Source organism: Pseudorca crassidens, chromosome 1, assembly GCF_039906515.1.
Source record: "Pseudorca crassidens isolate mPseCra1 chromosome 1, mPseCra1.hap1, whole genome shotgun sequence".
Lineage (NCBI taxonomy): Eukaryota > Metazoa > Chordata > Mammalia > Artiodactyla > Delphinidae > Pseudorca > Pseudorca crassidens.
Window position 1 is genome coordinate 145,584,743 of NC_090296.1, and position 14,828 is coordinate 145,599,570.

Genomic DNA, 14,828 nt, shown 5'->3' on the forward strand with positions numbered 1-14,828 from the left:
TTTCCTCGACCCTTTCCATGTTGTCTACGAATCCAAACAACCTTACTGGGTGTCAAATTCTTGGTTTCCCCCTTTCCATACCACTTCGAACACTCAGCTCCCTTGTCTTCTGGTCCTGAATGTTGCTGTGGAAAAATCTGAGGCTGTCAACCAAAACAAAAAACAAAAAACAAAAAACAAAACAACCCTCACAAGGCTACAAATAAGGAAAGAGTTTATTTGGGGTCTTAAGGATTTTAAGTCAGGAGACACAGACTTGGGTAAAACCAAAAAAGTGTTCCAGGGGAGAGGAAGAGTCAGGGGCTTGTAAAGGCAAAAGCCACGAGGCTGTGCTGACGCAAGAAAGGAAATATTTGTCCTTAAGGGATTGGCTGTCATGAATTATTTGAGGGTAAGGGTCCAATATGTATCTGGAGTTTCTGGGACATTGGACAGATGTTCTGGATGCCTGTGTTAAGACGAGAAGATTCCATCTGGGCTGAGGCATGCTTAAGTCACACTCCCTCAGTGGCCTCCGGCTTCATTTTAGAGAGCTCCCTTAGCAATACTGACTCCACTTTTATTTTCTTTTCATGAGGCCAGACTGATTTTTCTCTCCCCTCATTGTTGACTTGGTTTTTCCTCATGGGTGCCTGAAGGGTTGTTTTCTTTATCCTTAAAGTCCAGCAACTCCACCGGATTCAGTGTGCTCCCGGTGTTGATCAGTCTGAATCCCTCTTGTACCCTTTCAATCAACACAGTGGGTTCTCCCTTTGGTTCAGGGAGAGTTTCTCTAAACATTCTTTTGCTTTAGCTGTTGGATAATCTACTTCAGGGACTCCAAGCCCTCTGAGGTGGGAAGGTCTGTGTTCCATAATGATCATCTTCTCTTTAGTTGTTTGAATTTATGTGTCCTCTTTCTCTGAATTCACTGTGACTAGTTCAAGTTTCTCTCTGTGCCATGAATTTGCTTTTCAGACCTGGGCCCTGTGTTGTAACTCCGTTTTTAGATGTGCAGTGGTCCTGCTTGGGTCCTTAGTGTGTGTCCTTTCCTCTTCAAGCTCTCTTTGCATCTCCTGATGCTATATATATATATTTTAAATTAATTCATTTATTTTTGGCTGCGTTGGGTCTTGGTTGCTGCGCGCGGACTTTCTCTAGTTGCAGCGAGCGGGGGTTGCTCTTTGATGCAGTGCGCAAGCTTCTCATTGGGGTGGCTTCTCTTGTTGTGGAGCACGGGCTCTAGGCACACAGGCTTCAGTAGCTGTGGCTCGCGGGCTCTAGAGTGCAGGCTCAGTAGTTGTGGCGCAAGGGCTTATCTGCTCCACGGCATGTGGGATCTTCCCGGACCAGGGCTCGAACCCGTGTCCCCTGCATTGGCAGGTGGATTCTTAACCATTACGTCACCAGGGAAGCCCCTGATGCTATTTTTTAATCGTCTCTCCTCTGTGCTCTTTTTATATCCGACTCATCTTCTCATTAACTTTTCTCTCTCCTGAAGCTATTAGTTTCAGGGAAGCTGCCTTTGATCCTCAGCCCCATCCCCTCCCAGCCGTGCCCTCATAAGATTTTCTTCCCCTTCCTGGCAGTTGGCAGGGTGGCCTTGCGAGTTCTTTTCATCTTGCTCAGTTAATTTAGCAACTCCACCACTTCTCACATGGGAACCAGGCTGCCTTCCCCCAGAAGGAGGGTTTCGAGAGCTGTGTTGTTTTTAGTCTGCTTTTTGGGAGCCCAAATGTGCAGGGGTTGGGGGAGACTCCCCCCACCGAGGCCACCCTTGCTGGGGGCACAGGTCTTCTGTTTCCTGCCATCCCTCACATACCCTGCACCCCAGACCCCCTCTGCCCAGCCAGTCAGGCCTGTGTCCTACTCCCATGTCCCAGGCAGCCCAGGATTCGTGAGGACGGAGGGCCCTGGAGGCCACTGCTCTGGAGATTGTCGGCTCATTCTCTTCATAATTTGTCGTTGTTGCTCACTTTGTCAGGTACTGGGGTAGGGAGAGTCTGTGTTCTCCCCTCACTCTGCCTTCTAAAGTCTGAAATCCTCTCCTAGGCAGCCTCTTAACAAATGCAAATCTCCAGGTCCTGCCCACCCAGAGGCCTAGAGGCCCAGAGACTCGGATGCTGTGGGTCTGGGTGGGACCTCTCCCTTCCCATCCCAAGTGATGTGGGTGTACAGGTCAGGGTTGAGGACTGCTGAGTCATTTACCAGGGCCATTTACATTTTTGTCAGATCAAAGGAATGTGTCTCATTATGTAAAATCACATGGCTATGAACATTTCATAGTTTTGGAATGTCCTAGTGGGTGGGCATATTGGATCACTCATTCTATTGGTGAGGATTCTGAGGCCCAGAGAGGGAAGTGACTTGCCCAAGGTCACGTAGCAAGTCAGCAACAGGTTTGAAGAACTGAACAGACAGGTTTGAAGAACTGGAAATTCCAACCCCAGATATGGGGCCTCGGGATCAGGGTAGCCAACTTCAGAGGGCAGGAAGGTCTCTGCCTGTGGCATGAGCAGCTCACTTCCCATCTTGGGGCCTTGAAGAGAATATGTGGTTGTGGCCCTTCCCCTGGGGAAATTCGGTCCGGAGCGTCACTGGGGACGGGGGCCAGGCCAGGAGGCACACCACCAATCCAAGCCCTCCCAGGAGGAGTGACCCCACTTCCCCTCATGCCTGCCTCACCCCATTCACCCACTGCCCCATAGCCACGCTCTCATCACCAGCCCAGGACCTGGTCAGGACCTTGGGCCAGGTGGCAGGTTGAGTTGTCCTGGTGAGGAAGCAGCATCAGAATAGATGGGGAATCTGGGATCAAGGCTAAAAAAGGGTCGGTCAGGCCTTTCTGGGAGGGTCCTGCACCTGCTCAGGGAAGGGGCTGCAGGAGCAGTATGGGCCATGACAGGGCAGTGCAGCTTGACCCTCCATCAAGAGGATGGGCCAGGGACTTCCCTGGAGGTCCAGTGGTTAAGACTCTGCGCTTCCACTGCAGGGGTGTGGGTTCAATCCCTGTCAGGGAAGATCCCGCATGCCGTGGGACTTGGTCAAAAAAAAAAAAAAGGATGGGCCAGGAGCCTCTGGGCAGCTGGGTCGAGCTCTCAGCGTGTCCTGGGTGTTGTCAGCCCCCGGCCTGTTCTCGTCCTGCCCCACCAGCCTGGTGACATCAGTCAGCCTGAGGAGAATCCCGGGCCCAACACCTGCCTGGTTTGAGGGCTCAGCTGCCTCAGGGACTAGCAGGACCCTCTCACAGGTTGCGGTAAGGGTGGATTCCTGTAAAGGCATGGGAAGCGCAGGCTTCCTGTAATGGAGCTGCTGAGCTTGGAATAGATCCATTCCACAGGGAAACAAGAAATACTTGATTGGAGTATTTTTGTGAGGAGATGGGGAAAAGGAATCTCATCCTTCCCCATAATAAAGCTGCACCTGCTTTTCTCTCTGGGCCATTTCTGCTCTTTCCTTGCTAAATGCCCCCTCCTTCTCCTCTCCCACCCCCACCTGGATTCCTCTCTGTTGTTCAATCCCAGCCCTCTGTTTGCACAGCTCTTACCAAAACAGGGGTGGCTGACAGTAGCCCCCGAGGGTGTCCCGCTGAGTGTGTGAATGAGGACGGTGGCCACGGCTTGCCCAGCGCTTGCCATGCTCTGGGAAGTCCAGGAAGCGAGCCTTGTGGCAGGACCGCCCTGACCCCATTAGACACAGGAGCGCCCAGGGAGAAAGTGCCAACTTGGGATTCAGACTCAGGCCACCCAGGCCCCAGCTGCTGCTGCAGCCGACCTTGAACCCATCACAACATGCACGGGCTTCTTGGCTCTACAGCAAGCCCAGGAGGAGACAGGCCAGGTATCTACCACCATCCCACCAAATCCCATTTTTCAGATGAGAAAGCGAGGCTAAGGGAAGCTAAGGGCTCACGTGGCTGATATGCCCCAGAGCCTGCACTCACCCTGTTCTGCAGCTCTTTCGACTGTTTTAGTCTGAGCTGCACCATGGACTCTGTACACCTCTCCATGCCCGATCCTCCGGCTGTCCCGGCCACCCTGCCGAGCACACCATCTGCTTGGTCTGTGATGGGGCAGCTCCCTTCCTCTTCCCCAAGGCTTGTCTCCCCCACCAGATTGCAGGCAGCTGGTCATTATGGCGAACTGTCATCAGGCTTTTTTGCCTGGTGTTTACAATTCCTAATTTGTTCTCCCCATTTTGTAGTGTTGAGTCCTCTCCTCACTTTGGAGAAGGCTTGGCTCTCAGGTAAGGACGTGCAGAGCTAGCTCAGTCCTGGGTCTTGGTTTCAGGGAGCCCCTGTGTGCTCCTGGGAGGAGCTGTACTGTCCAGGGAGCCTGCTGAGGCCTTCTTCAGTCTCTCTGAGGCAGGGTCTCTTAACTTTCTAGGGGTGCTGGTCTCTTTGACCATCTGAAGAAAGTCGTGACCCTTCTCCCAGAAATCTGCACAGACATACAAAAAGAGTACATACAATTTAGAGGTTTATACACCCTCTGACATCCATCCCTGGGTCTTCCAGGGGTTCCTAGAGTCTGTATTGAGACCTCCTATGTTAGGAGGTGCTGTCTGCCAATTTCCAGAACCCAGAATCTGGTTGCTTATGATGATTAGATAGCTGGATGTGTCCATGCCTGAAGGAGGCTTTTTTTTTTTGCTTTTTGTAGATTCATTTACTGCTTTAAAGTTTTTAACTGTTCAGCAGTTACAGGAATTTTTTTTTAATCAGAAAGAAAAATATTTACATCTCAAATACAAAAGAAAATTTTAAATTATTCTTGGTTGATCTCTAAAACCCAACCACTTACATGCTCATGATTTTTTTTTTACCAACCCACTTTATCTATTCAACATGTGCATCCTGTGTACTTACTAAACATTTACTTGCACTTGTATTTTCTGTGTCAGGTTTATTCTCTCACCCTGGAGAGAGATTTCACATGTTGCTTCCTCTTCTCAATTGCATTGTCAGGATTAAGGCTTATGGCATCAAAAGTTCCTTTGTCAATACAAATATGAAATCCAGACAGCTTTGTGGAAGGATTCAAAAAGTCGTCTTTTTTTATAACTTAAAAAAAAATTAATTAATTAATTAATTTTTGGTTGCACTGGGTCTTCATTGCTGCACGTGGGCTTTTCTCTAGTTGCGGCGAGCGGGGGCTACTCTTCACTGTGGTGTGCAGGCTTCTCATTGCAGTGGCTTCTCTTGTTGTGGAGCATGGGCTCTAGGTGCACGGGCTTCAGTAGTTCTGGCACGCGGGTTCAGTAGTTGTGGCTCTCGGGCTCTAGAGCACAGGCTCAGTAGTTGTGGCACACGGGCTTAGTTGCTCAGCAGCATGTGGGATCTTCCTGGACCAGGGCTCGAACCCGTGTCTCCTGCATTGGCAGGTAGATTCTTAACCACTGACCCACCAGGGAAGCCCCCAAAAGTCTTCCACGTTCAACATAATGTTAGATAAACCTTCTTTCTCTATAATACTTCCAGAAAGCTGTATTGCAGAAGGAGAGTAATCCATTTCAGAAATATTAGAGAAAACAAATTTTGCCTCCTATTCTTTTAGTGATCTCAAGCCATATTCTTCAAGATCTTCAATTTCTCCCAGTTTCCCTCATTTCCTTCTCTATCAGACCAACAAGGTTAGCCAGTAGAACGCCATTCCCGTCCCAGTATCAAGCACTGATGCATCCAATGGAATCTTGTGTTTCTGCCTCCACCTTATTAGTCAAGCCATAACCAGATCTCTCCTGTATCCCCATACTCTTGGCAAGTTTGCAGCTCTCTCTCATAGACAGCATCCCAATGCTCTCAGGTGCCCAGTGCAGACGGGGTGAAGTCATCCTCTCCAGGACTGCCCTCTCGGGTGGTGGCTTCTTTTTTTGAGAGAGCAACTTCAAAAAAAGGATCAAGTTGAGAATGGCTGAGCTGAGTGAGGACTACATCCAGTTTATTCGCCAGTCAATTTCTGCACAGATATATGCAACAGACAACACATAGGGGGGGTCTATGCTACAATAACAAAAGTTCATGTTCAGTGAGTGCCAGGCAGTGTGCTACCTGCTGATCACGCATTATCTCATTAAACCCTCATAACAATCAATCCCATAGGGTTATGCTATTATGATCACTCTCAGGCACAGAGAAGTTAAGTAACTTACTTAAGGTCACACAATAAATGGATTCAGTTGGCCTTTGACCTCAAGCACTCTGACTCCAGAGCCATTTGATAGTCTTCCTTGCTATGAACTGGTGAAACACAGCCCACGGGGTGACTGGCCCCGTCCTGTTCTGAGGTTTGGCTTTGGATGTTGTAGGGTCAAGGCAAAGGGACCAGGCTCTAAGTGGATGCTGAAATGACGGTTTTCTGGAGCGCCTCTGTAGCACACTGGCGCCCCAAGCCCCCTATCTCAAATCCCCAGTGGACTGTATCATGAAGTGGCATTTGCCTGGCTTGGCAGGGAGACAGAAGTCCGCTCTCCAGCAAATTTGGGAGGTCATGTGACCCCATTTGACTCCATAGGCTGGCAAGGACTGGGAAATCTCAACTTACACTCTTTCCACCGCTTTTAAGGTTTCCTTTACCTCCAGTGCTCTCTGCAAAGCGCCTGTGGGAAACAGCGTTCCTGCTTCTGCTTCCCTGTTGCCGAGTCTGTTGAAGACGTACTTGGATGCTGGAGGAGCTTTTCTGTGACAACAGACCCCTTCCTGCAAATAGCTCTCACCAAGCAAGGCTGTTCCACCTGCACATTCCTAAACACCCTCTGGAGGCTTCCGGCCCACCCTAAAGGCTCGGCTGACATTGCGGGAAACCAAGGATGAAAGAGGTTGCCTTGCCCAAGGCCCAAAGTTAAGTTCCCAGCAGCTAAGGTTTGTAATCACCCTGAGAGCTGACCCCTGGTGCCCTTTCCTCTGCCCTAGGCAGGTCTCAAAATGTGGGCCCGGGGACTTCCCTGGTGGCGCATTGGTTAAGAATCGGCCTGCCAATGCAGGGAACACGGGTTCGATCCCTGGTCCGGGAAAATCCCACATGCCGAGGAGCAACTAAGCCCGTGTGCCACAACTACTGAGCCTGCGCTCTAGAGCCCTCGAGCCACAACTACTGAGCCCACGCACCACAACTACTGAAGCCCACGTGCTTAGAGCCCGTGCTCCGCAACAAGAGAAGCCACTGCAATGAGAAGCCCGCACACGGCAAGAAGAACAGCCCCCGCTCGCTGCAACTAGCAAAAGCCCACGCGTAGCAACGAAGACCCAAAGCAGTCAAAAAGAAGAAAAAAAAGTGTGCCCGGGGTGGCTGGTGGCCTCAGCATCACCAGGGAGCATGTTAGAAATGCAGACCCTTAGGCCCCAGCCCAGGTCTTCTGATCCAGAAACTGTTTCACCCAGCCCTCCAGACATGCTGAACCTTTGAGAACCACTGACCTAGGCTTCTGCCTTCTCAGCTGGGATGAAGCTCTGCACAGGTAGCGATTATTAGTTTGAATTCCAAGTCTTCCATGCATTCCGGTCTTCCCCACACGTGAGTGGACTTCAGAAAATCAGTAAATGGGGAAATTGGCCAGCTTTCTGAGAATGAGTAAGACACTAATAATCAAAAGCATCAATGCACACATACAAAAGGAAATCTAAGTGAATACTAAGGCCAACTGGAAGGCAACTTTCACTTGTCTTGGTGAAGCCAACAGAAGCAGTAAGGGGGGAGCCTCCCCACAGGCCTGGCAGTACCAAGTGGGCAGCGGGATTTTAAGATCCAGTGGGCCCCAGGCCCCCGTCCCCATCCTCTCATCCTCTTATGGGGAGGGCCGTCTAGGCAGGTGTCTTCATAGCGGCCCCTTCACCCACTCATCCAACATATGTTATTAGGCACCTGCTGTGTGCTAGGTCCTTCCAGCCAGAACCCCGGTCTGGGGCAAAGTGCAGACCTCAGCTAAGGACTGCGGAGGGAGTGGCAGGACTTGTAGGGTGGGGGTCCTTGCAGGCCACCTGGGGCCCCCTTCTCCTTTCCCCTGTGCAGCACCCTCTCCTTGAGCTGGAGCTCCTGCTGTGCTCCCCATTGGCACCTAGGCAGGTGACCCAGCACAGGGCACTCGTCCCCTGGAAGTGAGAAGGGTGGCCAGGTGGGGAAGTGTTGCCTTCTGCTCAGGAATGGGCAGGGTGGCCCCAGTGGCGATGGCCAGACCCTGGGGTCCCCAGCCTAGAGGCCACAGGGCCACTCCAGCCTCAGCACCCTGTGCAAGTTCAACTCCACTGACGCCTGCTGGCCTTGCTTGGTCCTGGCCCTGGGCTGGCCCTGGGAGGGGGTGCTTGCTCCAGGCCCACAGCCTATTCCTAGTCCACTGGGGGCTCTGACCCCACAGCCCTTCTGGAGCAAAGCTAAACCCCAAGGTGGCCGAGTGGCTCTCCCTTGCTTTATTCTGATTATAAAAATGATAGAGTTTTTTTGTAAAAAGTCAAGCAATTCAGAAAAGTAAAAATCATCTCAATTCCACTACTGTTAATATTTTGGTGAACAACCCTCTCTATCTAAACACACACACACACACACACACACACATGTAAAGTGACAAAATCTTTACTAGCCATGTTGTTCTGTAGCCTTTTAAAAAAAATGAGCTGAGCTGTCATTTAAGAGACATACAATGCCGAGTGCTGTGCCTTATGACATGGCCCTTCCTGCAGCCCACGAGGGACCTGGGGTCCCAGGCTTGGCAGCAGGGTGGCATGGATTTCCAGCAAAGGAGTAGGATTCTGTTCGGCTTCTCAAAAACATGCTGTGGATGACTTTCTAGGTCAATAAGCAGAGCATTCATCACATGCTCTTAAATATAAAAAATAAATTAGCACAGAGTTGGCATTTTTTTGTGGGGTGTTGGTATGGCCTTTGCGGATTTACTTGCCAAGCTCGGAGGAGGCAACATGGGCTGGACAGAACCCTCACGCGCACACGCATGCATACCCCACACATCGCAGGAGATCCTGGGCCCCAGGGGGGCTGCACTGGGGCCTGGACCAGGGGCTCCCAAATTGACCCCTCCGGCAACAAAGCGTCCTCCTACCTGGAAAGGGCCAGGACTGTCGGTCTGCCTGACGTGGGATCGCTATCTCTCGGGGATGTCTTCAAAGCATGTCAACAGCCCCTGTCCCTGCCCCATGTCCCCTCCTTGGCCCGTGGGATCTGTCGACTCCTGTCACCTTGCTACCCTGAGAGCTGCTACTTCTCTTGCTGGATGAGCAAGAGCCTCCTGCCTGTCTGCTGGCGTCCGGCCTCACCCACTCCAATCCTTTTCTGACCCTGGGGTCAGAGTAATTTTTCGAAGGCAAATTGGATCACGTCTCTCCGGCTTCAGAGCCTTCCCTGGGGACAGGTCCCGCCCCTCAGCCAGGACCATCTGGGATGGCTTCTCCACCTCCCGCAGCCCGTCCTTAACCCTGGGGAGGTCCCCTCTCAGGCCAAGCTCCATCACACCTCCAGCCTTTACCCCTGCGGTTCCCTGGGGTGTCCTTCTCGTGTTCTGAATTCCTACTCATTCTCCAAGGCTCAAACTTCATTTCCTGTGCCCACTGGACTGGATTAGGTCTCCCCTGGGGGCTCCCGCAGCACCCCCACACCCCAATGCTGCTTCTCTCCTTCCCCCGGGGTGAGCGATCGCTGTTTCCCTCCCTGACTGTGACCTCCCCGAGTGCCAGGGCCATGCCTGGCTCTCTGTGTTTGGCCCAGCAAACATTTGTGGGACATCTGACCAGAGGCGCTGGCAACCAGCTCGGGCGGCAGGGCCAGCGGCTACGTTTACCGTGCAGATGAGAAGTTGAGGCTCAGAAAGGCCACAGAGCTTGCAAAGGTCACCCAGCGAGTGCGAAGGGAGCAGGACCGCTGGGCTGGGAGCGGGGACCAGGCGGTGACAAGTGGATGGCGGTCCCCCATGGCGGGGCACGTGTGGCCTGCACATGGTAGGCTCGTGGGGCTGGCGTGGGAGGCCTGCTCTCGCAGTAACTGTCAAGCCACGGCCGCCGCAGAGGTTGATGCTTCCGTCTTGAGGTTAGCAGGGATCCCTGCTCCCCAGGTCACGAGAGGCTTGGGGGCCCCTCGCTGGGGAGGAAGCTTCGGGGTGCTAGCCGTGAGAGGGACTCCGGCCGCAGGTCTCGTTTCTCAAACACGCCTCCTTCCAGGCTGGGGTTTCAGACCTGTCTGGAGAGCAGTGAAGGTCACCGGGTCTGGATGTCCAGTCGCCTGCCCTGCGGAGGGGGACGCAAGGATCTGTGTGCTCTGTTCCCACACAGAGCTGGGCAGGGGCCGAGGCCTGACCTCTGTGGGAGCTTAAGGCTCCTGGCTGAGGCTGAATACGTGGGACCAGGACAGGCCGTGTGTGTGGGACCCACAGGGACATACAGAGGCCCCCTGAGTAGGCTGAGGGGCCATCCAGGCTACTGATGCTCACCAAACTCTCTGTGGGATGCTGGAACCATGCAGTCAAGCTGTGATGACACCAAAACCCCATCCCCCACACCTGCAGGCAGTAGGGACACGGCCTCAGGCCCTGCTCCCTGGTTGGGAAATGCCTCCCTTCCTCAGAACCACTTGCTTGTGTGGACTCAAATTCAGGCTTCCGGCTAGCCTCTTGTCCTGTGTTCTGTCCTTTGCCCCGCAACCAGAACAGGGGCCCAGCAGCCCACTCTAACCTCTATGGGATTCTGTTTCCTTCTTCCTTCTTCTCTTGCCAACATGGAACATGGGTCTGGCTGAGGAAAGCCGGTCTGGGGGTGGGGAGAACAGGAGAGTGAGTGTTTTTTAAAAGGCAGGAGCTTTCTAAAGGTCAAGGGGTCTTTGTCTTAGCAGCTCTGGTGGTGTCTGGCACAACTGTGGAAACTGAGCCCTTGACTCCTAGCAAACGGGGGCTGGGCCCATGGCCTGGAGCACCTAGCAGGGGCCTGTAGAGGCTTGGGTCCCCCAAGCACGTCCCACCAGCCTGCTTCTCCAAATCCTGTCTGTGATGCCACGTGGGGGACGTGATTTCTGCCTTGAGTCAGAAGTGACTGCTGGAGCCTCCTGGGGACTCCACCCTGGCCTCCACTAAAGGCCTTAGGGGCCATTGTCCCTCTGCTCAGGGGCCTCTGTCAGGATGGGGTCACAGGCTTGGGTGAGATTCACCCCTGCCACCAACCCAGGCTGCTGCTCAGAGCAGGAGAGCCAGGGTGGGGACTCTGGGAGCCTCCCAAGCACAGGGTGGGCCTTAGGGGCTCAGAGCAGCTCCAAGCTGTAGGAGGAGCAGCAGTTTCTTAAGAAGAGCAAGAGGGCCTGGACCACCGCCTCCACTTCCTCTTCTGGATAAAAAACCACAGCTTAGCTGTGCTGGCTGATAGTTCTGCAGCTTCTGTCCCTGGGGCCTGCCCCAGGGGCCTGAAGTTTTGAGCAAGCAGCCCCTGGGGCTTTGGCTAGAAAAATGGGGCTGGGAGAGGAGGTTGGATTGTTCAGGGAAAGAGCATAGACCTGGATTCCTTATAACTTATCTTCTAAACTGGAGCACTTTCAAGAATGAAAGGGAGCTGTCTTAATTATTACACCTGGGCAGCAGATGCAATCTGAGATGTATGTTACCCTAATTACCACCATTTCCTAGCTGTGTGGATTTGGGCAATTACATAACCTTTCTGAACTCTAGTTTCTGCATAAAAAAAGACTGATATGTGCCTGTTTCCCAGGGCTGGCGGAAGGATTAAAGGAGTGACTTACTATGTGTGAAAATGCCTGAACAGCCCTCAGCATAGACTGGGCTCTCCATGTTTGCTCTCTTCCAGTGAGATAGTGGGTTCCCTGTCCCTGGAGATAAGCAAGGACTTGTCAGCTCTCTGGAGCAAGTTCTCATGGTGGGAGAGGGGCTGGGGAAAAGGTATGTATATAGTTGGAGAGTCAGATTCTAATCCTTCCTGTGCCCTCCAGAGGGGTGACGGCGAGGGTGGGAGAGCCCGAGCCCCCACCCTCAGGCCTACCTGTACCTGGGGAGGGTGGGCCAGTGAAGGGTCCTAGGCTGGAGCTCCTTTGTGGATTTGTCCCCGCCCCTCCTCCCAGGTGGTGGTGATTTCGGCGCTCATGGAGGACCCCTACCAGCGCCCAGCCTGGATTGGCTTCCCTATCACCATCTCTGTCTTCAGCTGCCAGAGGTCCCAGTTTTGGTTCAGGGAAAGTCCGTGTGCTTCTGTCCTCCTAAGATGACGCTGTATGGATACGGTTGCATTCTCTGGGAGCTGGAGGCTGAACTGAAGGAGGCTGCTTGCATTTTCTGTGGCTGCTCCTGGGGACTGAGAAATTGAACAGACCCTGCTCCAACCCAACATTTTTTTTAAAAATTAGTTTATTTTTGGCTGCACTGGGTCTTTGTTGCTGTGCGCGGGCTTTCTCTAGTTGCAGCGAGCGGGGGCTACTCTTTTGTTGCGGTGTGTGGGCTTCTCATTGCGGTAGCTTCTCGTTGCGGAGCACAAGGGCTCAGTAGCTGTGGCTCGCGGGCTCCAGAGCACAGGCTCAGTAGTTGCGGCGCATGGGCTTAGCTGCTCCGCTGCATGTGGGATCTTCCCAGACCAGGGCTCGAACCCGTGTCCCCTGCATTGGCAGGCGGATTCTTAACCACTGCGCCACCAGGGAAGCCCCACAACCCAACATTTTTAAAGAGGTGGGTGTGGGGCCTGCCTGACCCCGGGCTACCCCAAGGTCTCCAGGCTTCAGGTTCCTGCAGCGAGTTCCTCTTCAGTGCTTGGTGAAAGGCGTAGGTGACAGGGGTGGGGGTGGTGCTGGCCCTGCTCACAGACTCTGCGTTCCACCCTGGGGCCCCCACTGCACTGCCTTCGCCTGTCCTCCCCATTGCTCCGGGAGCCCCTGGAGGCAGAGTGGGCACTGCCGAGGGCACAGCTAGCTCCAGAGTCCGGGCAGAAGAGGGGTTCAGTAAAGGAATGAATGAACGAGTGAGGTCAGAGCCAGGAAGTCACCCGATCTCTGTGGCATCAGCTCTGTGCAGAGGCTACCCACTCTGTCCCCAAAGCCAGAGCTGCTGAAGGTAGAAGGGTGTGACCTCCTGCCAGACACCCTCGTGCACTGCCAGCTCTCCAAGGCGACCTCAGGCCAGCGACATTATCCCAGCAGCCTTGACTACTGGCTACTCTGCCCTCCATTTCCTCTCCTCACCCCAAGAAGGTTCTTCTGGCCACTTGAGTCAGAGCTTGCCGGAAAGATGGTTCCTGAAAATGTCAGCTCTTGAAGGCATCTGGAGGTTAACAGTGCATGGCCCTCAGCAGACTCCTGTCTGCCAGTCTCCTGTCTGCCAGTCTCCTGCATTAAACGAGGGACCAAGGGCCCAGGTGGAGGTCGAGGAGGCAAGAGGTAGGCGTGCAGCTACAAGGGCGGCCCCTAGGGGTGGGTGCAGGGTCTGCCTCAGCACCATCTCCAGGCCAAGGCCACAGACTTCCAGCCAACTCCGTCTTCCAACACCTTTGGCCCAGGCAAGGTCTCCTCAGCTCTACCCTCTTGACGGAGGTCAAGGAGAGAAGTGGGACACCAAACAGGTGTAACCAAGGTTGCATGACAGCTAAGAAAAGATGTCTCCAAAAATGAGGGACTGGAAGTCCGAAAAGAGGTGCCAAAACACTATGAGACTTGCTGGCTCATTAGCCGATTCAGGGAGGGGTCTTGAAAAGTAAGGCTTCCCTGATGCTAAAGGACGTCACCAGCATTTAATACATTCTTAACATTTGACCCTGTTCTTGTGGACCCCAGATTCGGAATATCATCTAAGTGCTGACAATCTGCTAGGCAAGAGAATGGCATCTCATTGTTCTAACTGGTACTTTTAATGAGGGAGATGGAGCATTTTTCACATATTTGTGGGCTGTTTACATTTCCTTTTCTGAGAACAGCCTAGTCACATCCTTTGTTCATTTTTCTACTAGGTTGTCTTTTTTTTCTTAATGATTTATAGATACTCTTTGTATATTATGGATATTAATCCTTTGCCATATATTGTTTCCCTTTTTTCTCTGTCATTTATGTTTTAATTTTGTTTACATTGTCTTCTACAAAAAGTTTTACAGTTTCATGCTGTCCCATGTGAGTCTTTTTCTTTGGCTTCTGTGTTTCATGATGTTGTACTTAAAATTTCTCTCACTGAGATGATTCAGCTGCTGCTTCAGATGTTCTGAGAAACGATGGCCACAACACTTGCAGTGGCAGCAAATCATGCATGCGTTTCAAAAGAAAATGTTTATTTAAAAAATAAGAACTGTCACCCCAAGCACTTATTTAAATATTAATAGATATGGATAAAAATTACAAATGGTATTATGAAACTAACAGCTTTATATTCACAGATGGTCAGATGCTGACAAACAACAACTAAGATCTATGTACACTGAGATGAGATTTGGTTGTTATGAAAATGCGTATGAAGGCTTAAGAAATGGCCTATTTACAGGCTTTGGTGGAGCCATAATCCCCAATTTTCTACTGACTCCTGATGCTGCTTGAGAGCCATGCAAAGCTGAACTGGGTCCAAATATGCTGGAGGATTTAGTTTTAGAAGGTATCCTTCTGCATGTGCTGGACCCCCTAAAATGCGACAAAGAAAAGAAAATTAAAATGTCAAATAAACCCAAAAGTGAACAGTTTTCTTTCTCTTAACCCGCATGCAGCTATATAATCCATGATTTTCCTTGGTGTTCCATGTCTCTGTGCATTTTCTGCCTATAATGGCCCTGGATGGGGTCAGTTTCCTTTACAATTCAAGGAGTAAATGACTGTCACCCTTTACACCAATTTGTCCTACGTTTGTCCTCCTAAAACATCAAGGATTCTGTGACTTGAGCCCAACCCCATGTG

The 14,828-nt window shown here is 52.0% G+C and overlaps 1 protein-coding gene across 9 annotated transcripts in view; it reads right to left on the reverse strand.

Annotated features, from left to right (window-relative positions):
* Positions 1–197: 197 nt before the first annotated feature.
* Positions 198–14,828, reverse strand: part of BLM (BLM RecQ like helicase) — a 99,858-nt gene continuing 85,227 nt past the window's right edge. For 3 of the 9 annotated variants that reach the window (XM_067697287.1, XM_067697345.1, XM_067697351.1), the window contains 2 exons: positions 4,847–14,558; positions 198–4,418 (listed from right to left, as the gene is read on the reverse strand). In XM_067697287.1, coding sequence (XP_067553388.1) covers positions 14,381–14,558 — 178 coding nt within the window. In that variant the 3' untranslated portion in view covers positions 198–4,418; positions 4,847–14,380. The remainder of the gene's footprint in view (positions 4,419–4,846; positions 14,559–14,828) is intronic. The other 6 variants (XM_067697325.1, XM_067697333.1, XM_067697315.1 and 3 more) reach the window with 6 other exon arrangements.